Source organism: Acanthisitta chloris, unplaced genomic scaffold, assembly GCF_000695815.1.
Source record: "Acanthisitta chloris isolate BGI_N310 unplaced genomic scaffold, ASM69581v1 scaffold12433, whole genome shotgun sequence".
NCBI lineage: Eukaryota > Metazoa > Chordata > Aves > Passeriformes > Acanthisittidae > Acanthisitta > Acanthisitta chloris.
The window spans coordinates 41,043-54,619 of record NW_008666649.1 but is presented as its reverse complement, the minus strand read 5'-3'; the positions used below and the strand labels follow the sequence as shown (position 1 = coordinate 54,619).

At 50.0% G+C, this 13,577-nt stretch overlaps 2 protein-coding genes across 2 annotated transcripts in view; one reads left to right on the top strand and one right to left on the bottom strand.

Annotated features, from left to right (window-relative positions):
• Positions 1–3,729, top strand: part of LTC4S (leukotriene C4 synthase) — a 6,854-nt gene extending 3,125 nt beyond the window's left edge. The window contains exons 2-5 of the mRNA XM_009072223.1: positions 414–513; positions 2,622–2,692; positions 3,354–3,435; positions 3,582–3,729. Of these exons, the coding sequence (XP_009070471.1) occupies positions 414–513; positions 2,622–2,692; positions 3,354–3,435; positions 3,582–3,729 (401 nt within the window). The remainder of the gene's footprint in view (positions 1–413; positions 514–2,621; positions 2,693–3,353; positions 3,436–3,581) is intronic.
• Positions 3,730–5,368: 1,639 nt separating this feature from the next.
• MGAT4B (mannosyl (alpha-1,3-)-glycoprotein beta-1,4-N-acetylglucosaminyltransferase, isozyme B) overlaps positions 5,369–13,577 on the bottom strand; it is a gene marked incomplete at its 5' end in the record, with an annotated part of 14,430 nt that continues 6,221 nt past the window's right edge. The window contains 10 exons of the mRNA XM_009072222.1: positions 5,369–5,392; positions 5,464–5,576; positions 6,427–6,511; positions 6,949–7,027; positions 7,400–7,593; positions 8,127–8,234; positions 11,140–11,270; positions 12,024–12,138; positions 12,516–12,591; positions 13,011–13,124. Coding sequence (XP_009070470.1) covers positions 5,369–5,392; positions 5,464–5,576; positions 6,427–6,511; positions 6,949–7,027; positions 7,400–7,593; positions 8,127–8,234; positions 11,140–11,270; positions 12,024–12,138; positions 12,516–12,591; positions 13,011–13,124 — 1,039 coding nt within the window. The remainder of the gene's footprint in view (positions 5,393–5,463; positions 5,577–6,426; positions 6,512–6,948; positions 7,028–7,399; positions 7,594–8,126; positions 8,235–11,139; positions 11,271–12,023; positions 12,139–12,515; positions 12,592–13,010; positions 13,125–13,577) is intronic.

The following is a 13,577-nucleotide window of genomic DNA, read 5'->3' as shown; positions in this document are numbered from 1 at the left end:
AATTATTCCACACCATTCCCATCAGACTGGCCGAGGGTGTAGGAATGCTCTAAACATGGAGTGCAAGATTAAGAAATGATTCTGTAATTCCGTGTGGACCTTGGTAAGGTTCTGCTGACTGTTGCAGGACCTGGTGTGTTTGATCTGCTGGGGAGCAGCACTGAGGACTGTGCTGGGTGTGAGGAGAGGCCAAGCAGCAGCCAAACACACAGATACTCTGCCAAGGTACCCAGGCCTGGGTTTAAAATATGAGCATGGAATAAACAGCACATTCATTGCAGGTCATGTGTGACAGCCCTGGACTATGGACCTAGGCCATGTAGGCTCCTTTGTTCTAACCACTCTCTTGATTCCAAGCTAGATAAAGCTTGGCTAAACAAACACTTCTCACTCCTGTGTTGTTCTTTTTTTAGCCTATTTCGTGCTGCAGGTGATCTATGCCCGACGGAAGCACAAGATCTCCCCTCCTGAGACAAGAGGTCACCCTGAGTTTGAGAGGATCTTCAGAGCTCAGTAAGAATTTGACTTTTTTTTTTGTGGTGGCTTTGCTAGATATGAGTTGAGTTGACTGTCACTGCTGGGAAAGATTGGTCACCCTCAAATCACCTTTTCACTAATTGCTACTGATATTAGATTTTTTTTTTTTGTTTCAATGCTTTGCGTGCTGAGCTCTGAGTTGTATTTGGAGCTGTTTGCTGTGGCTGGAGTGTTTCTGTCCATCCATGGTTTTCCTCCTCCTGGCATTGTGAGGCTGCCAAATCACAAATTAGTGGCTGTACAGAAGAGGTGCAGAGCATTAAAGATTAGAATTATTAAACTTAGTATTACCATTGGCTCCAAACTGTGAGAGCAGCTGAAGCTATATTAATATCCTGATATTTGCTTGCAAGTTTTTGCTGCTGCACTGAAGCAAAAGGCCTTGCTGGCAAAACCAGCTACAAGAGCCTTTTAATTTCCCCTTTCAGAAGGCATTGGGGGGTGAGTGGGCACTCGTGGGCCCACGCTGAGGGCTGTTCCTTTTTGCTCTGTTCCTATGGAGAGAGCAATGCTGGAGCTAAACTGGAAACTTTCACAGATCCCTTCAGCTTCCAGCAAGCACCAGATTCCCCCTTTCATCTCAGTCGTCGTGTTTTGTAAGCAACTGAAAGGAATTGGCTGGAGCTGGTTTGAAGGGCAGTTCCAGCACAGCACTAAATCCCAGACAAAGCAGCTGAGTTCCCATGCCAGAGTGCAGGAAACATTTGTGGAGTGACAAAAACACCCTCTTCGGTCCTTGTGTGGTGCCATGCAAGGCCAATCTGCACCCTCTGCCAGCTGGGGAGAGGCTGATGTGGCTGTTAATTAAACACTCTGTGTTAAATGTGTCTTAGCCCAGCAGTGCCATGGGCTGTGGTGTGCAGAGCTCTGCTATAATCTGCAGAGAGGCTGACCTCAGGGAACTCAGACTTGAGAAGGTATTGCTGCTTTGTGGGGTTTTTTCCCCTCTCTTTTCCCTGTCGAATAGGACAAAAAATGGATAAATTGATATATTCAAAAAATAAAGATGGGGAAAAAAGTATTTATGTATTACTCACTTGAGGCCACCTGGCAGCCTCCCCCAGTGAGGCTCAAACTGCTCTTGCAGCATAACGTTCCTCAGAATTTTGTCAGCTCCCAGTCTGGCTCCATTTCCCAAAGGTTGGTAAATTTTTGGCCAAAATTAAGATTAATTGCCTAGGGAATGGTAAAACGTAGGAGAAATTGAGAAACAAACCTGATGTCTTTAATAGCACAGTTCCCACTGTCCTTTCTTGCAGAAAATCTGTGTTTTTGTCTCTAAAGAGTAAAGGAAGCAGAAAACCTGACTGCAGATCTGATCACCTTCTGCTGAATTGGATCTGGGAGAAGGTGTGACTTGTGTGACACACAAATTTGGGCTGTGATCACCCAAGGGGGAAAGAAGGTTCAGGAGGGACATTGAGGTGCTGGAGCAGGTCCAGAGAAGAGCAACGAGGCTGGTGAAGGGACTGGAGCACAAGTGCCATGAGGAGAGGCTGAGGGAGCTGGGGGTGTTCAGCCTGGAGGTTAGATATTAGGAAGAGATTTTTTACAGAGACAATGATCAGGCATTGGAATGTGCTGCCCAGGGAGGTGGTGGATTCACCATCCCTGGAGGTTTGTAAGGTGAGACTGGATGTGGCACTTGGTGCCATGGTCTAGTGACCATGGTAGGGTTGGACTTGATCCTGAAGGTCTTTTCCAACCTGGTTGATTCTATGAAAGCTCCTTAAATAACAAGGAGGCTTTGCCCAAGTGGCTGTAGGTGCAGCAGCTGCCTGTGATGCTGTGCATGAGGACAGAGCCTGACCAGGAGATTTGATGAGCCATGGCTGAGGTGGTTCATCACTGCAGGGTCCACGTGAATGTGGAAGAGGTGAACACTGTGCATTGTTTGGGTGCTTTTCTTCTCTAAAATACAGATATTGGGTGTGCTTGGTCACAAGAAAGGTCTCTTTCCTGCAGCACAGTGATGCCTCTTCTCAGCCCCTTTGGTGTGTTTCCAGCTCACTTTTCTGGTCTTGGTTAATCAGGCTCTGACCTACGAGGAGACAGTTTTAACTCTCATCTCTGTTTCTTACCAGGGCAAACTGCTCAGAGTACTTCCCAATCTTCATTTCGCTCCTTTGGGTTGCTGGAATCTTCTTCCATCAAGGTAAGGGGGATGTGGGAGAACCCCAATCCACACCATGTGTGCAAACAAAAAACCACACCAATTTAAATACCATTGTGACTCGGACACTTTGTGCCTGTGAGACTGTTACTGGGGGAAAGAAAAGTTCCTTTTTAGCTGGACAGACCAAGAAGTGCCCCAGCTACAGCACCCATGAAGCTGCTGGGGGTGACTGATGCTCCAGGGGCTGGAGCATCTGCATTCTGCTCCAGGGGCTGTCCTGGGGGGGCAGGGTAGCACCAAGCTGAGGCAGAGCTGCCACTCAGTACCCAAACTGGTTATGTCAGAGTGAGAAATCATAACCCAAACAGTTACTTATCCGCTGTCCATCCTGTACCAAGTGGGTTTAAGGGATTCAGTTGCCACCAGAGGGAAGATGTGAGGAAGGACCATGGAAGGGAGTGTTGCCAACCCAAGTTCCAGGGCAACTGTGGGGGATAGAGAAGTTCATCTGTCATAAAAAGGAAGAAACCCATTAAAACTCTCACAGGGGTTTAAATCTGAGTCCCTCTGTGTTTGGTTCTCGGGGCTGTGCCCTATCAGCTGGGGCAAGCAGGGCTGTGGGTGCTGCACTGGATTGCAGCTCTGGCAGCTTCCAGGGCCCCCTGGCCCTGTCAGGATTGAACTCCCCTCTCCCCTGCAGGTGTGACTGCAGCATGTGGGCTGATGTACCTCTACACTCGCTTCAGGTACTTCCAGGGATATGCTGTGGCTGCACAGGGACGGTAAGTGCCTGGCTGGGACTGTGCACCCCAAACCAGCCCAGGGAGGCTGGGGGCAGGATGTGGCCCCTGTCTCAAAGGAGGGTGGGGATGCCAAGGTCCACCAGCACACCCAGGCTGGCAGTGTCTGACAGTTTTCTCCTGCCTAGGTTGGGACCACTGTATGCCAGTGCCTGGCTGCTCTGGCTGCTGCTGGGGATGGCACTGTTTGGGCTCCTGGCACACTTCCTGCAGCCTCACTCCTCCACATGGATGGCAGCACTGGTGCAGCCCCTCCAGCCACACAGAGCCTGGTGAGCTGCAGATCTCCCAGAACCCACTGTTTGCCCTCGGGGCACACAGGGGAGTCACCTGGCACAGTGTGATGAGTACCTCCCCGGCTCTGTGCTCCCCTCTGAAGGGAGGGAGATGGTGTGCTCCTTTACTTTCCAGAGAGAATTTCCCTTCTAGAAAGCAAACGCTGCTCAGCCTCTATCCCTGCTGAGAAGCTTCACTGCTGAGTTTTGTAGCACTGTCTGGCTCTGCAGAGCACAGATTGACCTGCATGCTGTTGTCTCTCCTCCTTACTGCTGAAATGATCTATGTTGAAGGCTCACACCATGGATATGCAAAAATAAATTCCTTTGCTCAGTAAAAATCACCTGTGATTGTCAAAGGTGCTTGGGGACTGGTGTGAGAGCAGCCATGGACAGGGCACTGGGTTTACATAGGAAAAGCTGCTGTGAGTAAAAGTAAGGGGAAAGGATGGGCAAACTTGCCTAAAACTACCCAAATGTTGTGAGAAAAGAGAGTCCAAGTGCTGAAGCCTGTGCTTGGCATTGACTGAATGACCTTGACTTGGCCCTGACTTCACTTATCACCCACCCCCAGTAGGACTTTCGTCCTCCCTGGATTTCACCCTCTACTGGGAGGGAACTCAGCGTTTGCAGGTGACTAAAGCAGCCCTGACTCAGGTGACTCTCACTGCTGCACAAAAGATTTAAATTTAGCTTTTATTACAGTGCACATTATTTTATATATTTATATAGAGAGATGTACTTGAAAAACTCAAATGTATCCAATAATAAAAAATACAGCACATTAAAGTAGTATAATGCATTCCAGTGTATAGCTGAAAGGACATTGGGATTTACACTAATCCCTACTATTTTTGAACTGGGCTACTTCTGCAATTTTTTTTCTTTTTTTCTTTTCCCAAAAAATTCACATCAATAACTGAAATAGTTATTTAAAAAAGATGGTTTCTGCACTCGATCTCAAGGCATGAAGACACTGGAGACTTCACCGTGAGTTAAGGGGCTGTGTTCAATGCTGGCAGGCACAGTGTGGCATATTTTATTTGTTTGCTTTCCCTGCCATACTCATAGCTCCGACCCCTTCGGATTTGTTCCTCCTCTGCTGAAGGAGGGACAGTCTTTTCCCTCACTTAATCCTCAGCTGTGGCCAGGACTCGCCTGGGTGAGGGCAAGGTGACCTCTGTCCCTGGCCACTCCATCCCAGCGTGCTGGCAGGGTCAGCTGGCAGGGCTCAACATGAGCATCCCCACTCTGTCCCCAAACACAGCAGGGACTGTCCTGTCCTGGGCTCAAGGTGCTTTGTGTCCCCACACTCTAAAGCTCATCCCGACCCCAAACTGTGTCCGTGTGTCCCGCGCGGCTCTCCGAGGGGCTGAGGGAGCAAAGCCATTCCTTCCTCTGCACAGCGCTTGGGTTTTGCTTTTTGCTCCTCCTCTGGAGAAGACAACACGTCCTGGCCCGGCAGCAGGGCTGGGGATGGTGGTGCTGGCCTGGCACAGCAGGTCTGTCAGCGCGTGCCGCCTCGGGCAGCCAGCCCTGTGCTCTTCTGGTCCGGGCAAGGCGCCGCAGGGAGGAGGGAGCAGGAGGGAGGGAGCAGGATCAGGGATCCACGAGTGTGTCCGTTCTGCCTCATGCCTGTTTCACTCTGCTTTTTTGATAAAAATCTGAAAGAAGAGAGGGATGGGATCAGAGCGCTGTGGGGTGCTGGTGGGAGTTGCTGAGGGAGCTCAGTTACCTCGCTCAGGATGATCCACACTGGGGAGTCAGTCTGGATGGACAGTCTGATGGCCTCCAGTGGCCCAAAGGATGGGTCCACCTCGCCCTCTGCAACACCCTTGGAGAAGGAGCCTGGTGGGGAGAGCACGAGAGTGACATGGGGACAGACTCCTGGCATTGCCTGTCCACCTTCCACCCTCCCCTAGGGCACTACAAGCAGCTCCCCAGCACCACAGGCTGAGAACCAGCAGCATGGATGGCAACACAGTGCAAAATGCCACACTGGGGAACAAAAAATCAGCTAAACAAAACAAATGCAGAGTATTTGGCTACACATTGCTGCTGGGTGAAAGGGGACAGAGTGACCTGATACTCTTTTTAGATGTGATGATTTTTTTTTTAACTTTTAAAATGCAACTGGGAGGAACCAGTCAGTATGCAAAGGAAAGTAAACTGGCAAAGTGCTACGTGTGACAGGGAATTTTTCCTTTTTTGTCTATTAAAAAAAAATAAAAATAAAGGCATCTTAGCAGGGCCACCAGGACTGTACCACACTCTGGCAGGTCCCCACAGGCTGCAATCACTTGTTCTTGTCCAAGGGCAGGACAAGTGCTAAAACAAGCTCAGGTGGCAAGAGACAAAGTCTGACCTGCAACTGGTGAGAGTACTGAGACTGCAGAACTGCCCAGGGTGAGGGTTTTTAACCCCAGGATAAGCAAACAGATAATCTGCATAACTTGGTCCCAGCTCTGAGCAGAGACAGGCAGAAATGCAGGACTGAAAACCATCTGAAGAGGACAATCTGCTCTAGAGGGAGGGCAGGAGAGAAGGACAATTAAATCCTGTTCCAACCTGGCTCCTGGTAAGCAGAAATTACTCCTTGCCAAGCAAACAGCACCAAGGGCCTTGATTCAGGTGCAGGTGAGGCCATGGGCTGTGTTACCAAACCCGGGGGCACTGTACCACCCCGTGCCCTCTGTACCTATCTGGATGTATCCATCCGGTGTCCGGCGGTATTTGACTGCTCCTCTTCCCTCCTGCAAGGCTTCCTTATCCGACTGCAGGCTCTGCAGAAGGAGAAGAGGTTTGTGCAAGGCCAGTGGCAAGAGCCACCCAAAAGGCCCAAAGAACAGCAGCAACCTCAGAGCTGCTCTCACCAGCAGCCCCTGGCACCCCGAGCCTCGGGCCCCAAAACAAGGACATTTGTTGTCCTCAAACTGCTGCTTCCACTGCACCATCTTGGCTCCATCCTTTCCTCTGTAGCCATCCCACCCATCTGAGCATTCCCTCTGTGGGCAGAGATGGCTCCCACTGACTGCTCAGCACAGCACTTTGCTCCTGAGGTGGCATCGCACCAGGCGTGACCCCCTGGTTCCCAGCCAGCACCTCTCAGAGGCACTTGAGTCTTGTAAAGATTTTCCTGATGGCTGTAAGCAGTTTCCTGCTCTCAAACCTCTTTTGCTTCCCACTCCACCCTCACCTCAGTTCTCAACAAAACACTTACATCAAACGGCAGAACCTCCACGGTCGTGTTGAAGAGTTTGTCTTCAGGGTGCTCGATGTTCCCGCTGCGGAAGAAGAACCTGTGACAGAGACCAGAGTCATGGAAACCCACACTGAACGATGGTTTTCACCCCAGCTGAATCTTCAAACACCTCAACCTAATAGGCACCTTCCCAAAGAGCCCACAGCACATGGTTTGACAGGAGCCCTCCTGTGTCAATTAGCTAAATCATTAGCTCACAAGCGCAGGAAAGCAAAGGGCTCTGGGAAACATGACCCTGCTGAAAAAGGGACAAATTATCTTCCCTCTGGAAGAGCACCATTCCCTCCTCCAGGGCAGCCAAGCAGGAAAGGGGCAAGAAATTTAACATGAGTTGGAAGAGCAGAAGGCAAGTGTTGCCACATGCTCCAGGCTGTCCCCACGCCTCCCCTCAGCTCCCCCGAGCACTCACCTTTCGATACGCAGTGGTTTGAAGAATCGGAATCTGATGAAGTCTCCAGCAGTGGGAGTGAAGGCCCAGAAGAAGTCCTCCCTCAGGTAAGCCTTCTCCAAGGTGAAGTGCTGGTAGGTTTTCAGGCTGGTGCTCACCTCGGCAGGAGGGTTGACGTGCTCTTTCCGCAGTGCTTGCTTGCCAAAGTCCTTGTCCTTGGTGGGCACAAAGCAGAAGGTCAGAGAAGGGCCATGAGGTGCTCTTGCCTGGGAGGAACAGAGGTCCCACCAACAAGGCACCACAAAGTAAAAGCTCTGGATTTGTACAGCACAGAAGGATGAGGGATGGAAGCAATCTGGGAAAGGCACCAGGGGAACATGTGACTGGACACAGCTTCAGGAGAGGCAGCACAAAGAAGCACCTCTGCTTGGCACTCTGATCCAGCACCAAAGAGCCTTTCATCGTCCAAGTGTCCTTGAACATGTCCCTGCCCCAGGAGCTCTGGGAACAGTCCTTACACCCGAGGAGAAGGTGGCTGGGAGGCTAATGATAGCATAAAATGACTGGATTACATGGCCTGACAGGCACTGCACTGTGACACAAACTGGATTACACCATCCATTTATTTCCCTTGGGGATCACACAGACACAGGATGAGTGCAGTCCAGGGATGTGTCTGTGGGCCCTGCACACGCAGTTGTGGGAAGCTGCATGTTGTTGATGTTTAAAGCAGGCAGCTGGTACTCACCTTCAGCTTCTGTATCTTCCCAGCCAAGGAGGAGTGGGTTCCCACGTGCTGGAACAGGGAGGGCTTGAAGCGGATCCTCAGGTTTGCTTTCTGCCTGTCGCAGTGTTTCTGAAATGAGACAATCCCACAGTGCCCCAGGCTCACACCTCTGTGGGCAACTGTGGCCCACGAGGGGGATGGACAAGGGCACAAGGAGTGGCAAGAGGCTCCTTGTGTGCCTGTGTTATTTGGGCTCTAATTTGGTAAAAGGGCTTCAAACCACCCTCTAGAAATTGGACTGTGACTCTCAGCACTCACCCACCAGGTCCTGCTGGGCAGTCAGAGTGCTCAGGCTGAAGTGCCAAATCTCTCCTTGCCAAGCACAGCTTAGAATGTTGAGCAAATCTCGTCTGTGCTGTCAGGTAGGGACAGCCAGAGAATTTAGTTTCTCTTATCCTTGGCTTATTGGGAAAGCCTTTTTCCAACAACTCAGAGCTTGGGCTCACTGCTGTCTGAAGGTGCAGTAAGTCCTGGGATGACTCAGAGCCCATGGGAACAGGTATCAAATCAAGAATGTGCTCTTTTTGGATGGGCAATTCCCAGTTTTCTGGCAGGCATTGTAAGCTATTGATGTGCTATTGTCAAAGCTGTTGGGCTGTTTCATGCCCGTCTACCACATAAATAAACTTGGAGATGTAACTCCAATCCTGCCAGTGATACACCATAGAATAGAGGGAGAGAGATGCTGGAGAGGGAATAAAGGACAAAAGGGAAACCCACTGAGAGCATGGAGCTGAGAACTCACAGTTTAAAAATAGTTCATTTCTCTCAGTTTGTTGGAGCAGGACAAAAATACAGGTTAAAAGCTCTGTGGAGAGGGTATTTGTTATCCGACTTTTGCTTTTTCCAGGAAAAGAAATGCATGCACACTCCTAACACCATCTGCTCTTGCAGCCTCCCACCCAGGAGAAACCCCAGCAGAAATCCTGCTGCAGGCACTGTGTTGTCTCATGCCTGGCATAGGGGGGCCAGACAGCCCCACCGAGCCCCATCACGGGCTGTCTGCACCGTGCTGGGAGATGGGAAATTCCAGGCATGACCCCTGCGAGCTGCAAAGGAGATAATCCCCTAATCCAGCTCACGTTACATTAGAAAATTAAAACTAGCCATGCTAATGGGACAGACCCTACTCATTGCCAGCAACCCTGGCCACGACCCCATCAGGTCTGATCTCACTCTGGATAGGGAGGGGAGGAGGAAGGGGAATGGAGGGAGCTACAGCATCTCCTGATCTGTCTTTCCTCCCCTTTTCCCCTTCTGCTAAAGAAGTGTTTGCTGAAAGCAGCCTTGTCTCAGCCAAGCCAGGAGGGGGAATGGCTCAGTTGGTGGTAAGAAGGTCATCCTTTCACACAGTTCTACCCCAGGTAAATCTAAAATTAGTTAAAAAAGAAAGAGCAGAATATATCCAGAGCAGGCAAAGCACTTACCAAAAAGCTCAGGTCAAACAAACTTTCAATCAAAAAGACAAATCCTCCCTGCTACCAATTTGATTCCGCACAGTGGGATTTACAAGGGAAAGTCATGTTTGAAAGGGCGCTGTGCAGAGTTAATCATGCAAACAGTGGGGGAAAGGAGCCAGAAATCCACATGGAAAGTAGGTTAATTTTTAAAAAGGCAACATGTATAAGAGGTTTGCACTTTCCCCTGGGAAACCTTGGTTCCGCCAGGTAGGAAAAGATGAGCACAGATGAGTTAAGGAAAAGATGATCCTGCACAGCAGGATCTGCATTTAATCAGTGCTCAAGCTGAGGATTTTGTAGGGAGGGGCAAAAACAGCAGCATCATTCCCACTCCATCCCAGCATCCCACCACCACAGCTTTGCTCATGGCTGTGCAGACCATGGGAGCTGCTGGACAGGCCTGGGGATTGCTCTGTCACACCTGGTTTGAACTGCCAGGAGGATTCAATGGACATCACTGGTCCTGCTGCACATAGGGGACTGTGCCATGGCCTCTGCCAGGGATCAGGCCAAATTAAACCACATCCTCACCTCAATTCTGCAGAGCCCTGAGGATGTCCCACCCCAGAACACATAAATGCAATATTCATCCTCAGAGCAAACACTTGCCCTGGTATTTGTCACCACAACACAGTTGTGACCATGGGGTCTGCCCTAAGCAACTGGCTCCGAGCTCTGCACGAGGACTCTGCTGCTCATTCTGTCAGGGGAGGAGGGTGAGCGAGCGTTTGAGTAAATACAATATGTTCAGAGAGGAGACAGGAGAGTATCTGGTGGTGAGCTCATCTTACATCTGCTGTCACACACACTCCTCCTCTGCCCTTCCCACTCGCTTTAGCCTGTCCCTGGGGCTCTGCAGCTCTGCTGCTGCTGCTGCTGCTGCTGGGAGCTCAAACACAACCTCCCCAGGGCACAGGAGCTCACGGCTTCTCACGGACGTGGCTGAGCAAATGAGATGGCAGCATGAAAACGGAGCCTCGTTCACCTCTCTGCACCCTCCTAGGAACCCTGAGAAGAGCTCTGTGTGCTCTGGCTTCATTTTGGCAGACTGCACACAGCAGGCTTGCTCCTGGGTCATCTGGGGTGAGCTATCTGGGCAGGCTGCATGTGTGCTCCAGGCGGGGACGGCACACGGGGCTGGCGTCAAAGGGTTATTCTGGGGTTACAGGCAGAGAGCAGGGAATGGCTGCAGGGAGAGCAGCACACCGGAATGAAAAACAACACAGGAGAATGGGAAACGACTACTGTCCTCGAGGACTGGAGGAGGAATACCCTGTCAGTGCTTGGATGCAGAAATAATGCCTTTTCTGGCAGCTGCAGGCTCCAAAAGCCTGAGCTCCCAGGTCTCTGCTCACACAATCCACAAGGACACCCTGCAGTGTGCTCCACAGGGATGGCATGGATCGGGGCAAAGTCAGTTAGCAACAGAACTCAGATTCTCTGGAGACACAGCCAAGTGTACATTTTCCCACACACAACAGAAGGTTTCCCTTCAACAGAGCTTGTTTACGTACTGCATCTTTCTCAGGGTTGCAGACTTTCACCCAAAGGATGTGATCCAGCAGCCAGTCAATGGGTTTGTCCTTATAGAACATCAGGATGAACTCCACGATCAAGCTCAGATCCAGAGACTTGAACATTTTTCCTACAGCACAAAGAAAGAGAAAAGAGAAAGGAGTTATGGTATGAAATGGTCAAGAATCAGAGCTGGGCAGTAAAAACATGGGAGACTGGGCTGTGCAGGTTGGATGTGTCCATCTCTCCACATAAAGGAAACAGCATGAGGCTCTGGTTTATGTACCAGCACTGCTGGCACTGCTAATACAGTTCCGGATTTAATATTCATCAGAGAATTAGAAGGCATTAGAGTCTCATAGGTCACAATAGTATCAAAAGGTCTAAAACTCTGCCATTCAGTAGCGAGAAATAAGGATGAAAACCATTCAGCCAGCTGCAGGACAGACCATTTCCTGCCTCGAAAACTACAAGTTTTAAGCCAGTCAAACCAGTATCCAAAATAACAGATCAAGCTGCTACTGCAACCATGTACTGCTGCCGTTCCCAAAATAGTTCTGGGCTGATGTAAACTTCCTTTTGCACACTCTTAGGCAAATCCAGATCCCATCCAGCCTAAAAGCTACTGGTCATATCTAAGCTGTTTGGCTGTCAGCTGGGCCACCGACCAGGTTTTTTTTATTAAAAGTGAGTATCAGCAGTACTCGCTGTGAGGATCTTTCTCCCCTGTGTAAACACAAGGGTCACTGCAAAAATAGGGAGGGATCAAGTCCAAGTATTTTACCATCTCATGGGGACAACTTGTTGGACCAGGACCTGGCAAGAACCAGCAGGAACTTGTGCCTGTGCCTGATAGGACTGGGTGAGTGGGGGAGAATGTTACCAATGAACCCCAGCTGAGAGAACTCCAGGATCATCCACTCCTCAGAGGGCTGCTGCAAGGCAAAGTTCTTCATCGTGCTGAGATAGTTTGGTTTGGCCACAATATCATCCTCCAGCTGCAAGAGAGGAAAGGACACAGTGCCAATGACCCATCGAGGTCCCAGTAACAGTCTCTCTACGCAGAGCAATCACGCCGTAGACCAGAGGAAAGCTTTGGCACAGACCCAGTTTATTTTGGAAGATGCTCCAAGTAGATTTTTCTCACTTAATCTAACAGGTAAAGGAAACAAGAATTTCTGCCCTCCCAAGGTGGGAGGTCTTCAAGGCTAAAAGCATTTTAGAAACCCAGCTTTTGTACGTATCTGGTTAAAACCCATTCCCACTCTGCTGCATCACACAACTGGATGTGCTCTTAGCCCTCTCTCAGCTGGTATAAGCCCCAGTGAACTCACAGGTACACCCAACTTCCCTCTGCCCCCAGCACCAAACTCACCTGCACGTAATAAATGCCTTTGGACTGGGCATACATCATTAAAAAGCAATAGTCCAGGTTCTGCTTCGTCCTCCACCTGCAAGAGACAAAGATGGCAGTGTTGGTCTCTCCTGGGACAGTGAGCTGCTCCAGGGAGCCTCCCAAGGCTGGGTTTGAGCTGGGAGGGTGACACAGCAAAGGGAGGTGGAGGGGATGGCATTTGGCCTCTCCCTTTGGTCTCAAGCTGGTCAGCTAAGAGTTACTGGAGACCTCAGGGACTTGCAAAATGAAGATAATTTGGGTTGAAATGAGCCCCTCTCTTGGTGATGGAAACACCACAGCATGAGGCAAGCCTGGTGCATCTCCCCCACACCATGTCCTTCTGGTTCTTGGATAAAGCAAGTTTTAGGGCCTTGCCTGGCCCTGCAGAAGAGCTTTCCCTGCTGGAGTCAACAGGGGAGATGCTACAGTTCCTTAAGTCAGAGCTTGCATGTTTATAAGCTCATTGATTCTTACCTGACTCTTTCCTTGGGGTCCCCAAAGGATTCCCGCAGGTGAGAGAAATCAGGATAGAAATGTGGAGATGGGGAAATTACCTCCAGGAGACCTGAGTGGATTTCCTTTGGGAATCTGAGGGAGAAAAGCAGCAGTAAACAAATACCTCTGTGTCTGACACACCATTTCAGAGACCAAATCACTGGGTAAACATTGAGCCATAGAACCAAACAAAAAAATACAGCCTCTAAGGTAATACTTCCCCAGCAGCTAGTGCATTTCTAGGCCCCATCAAAGGACATCAGCAGGGACTGCCACGGAGTTTTTAAGCTGTTCTCTCCCTCCCACAGTCTATATTAGCCCCAGATGCACGTGCTGCCTCCCACCCCCTGACACACACACAGGTCAGCTTTACAGACCAGCTGTGAACACCATGTACTCTTTACAGGATTAAATAACCTGCAGACTGGCCCACCAAACAAAGGACTTGCTGGCATTACTGGCATTTAGAGATTTTCCAAATGCATCAGTAATTAAAATTAATTTTGCTGAGATTATGCTATACATTTCTGCTAAGTTGCTTGAAAC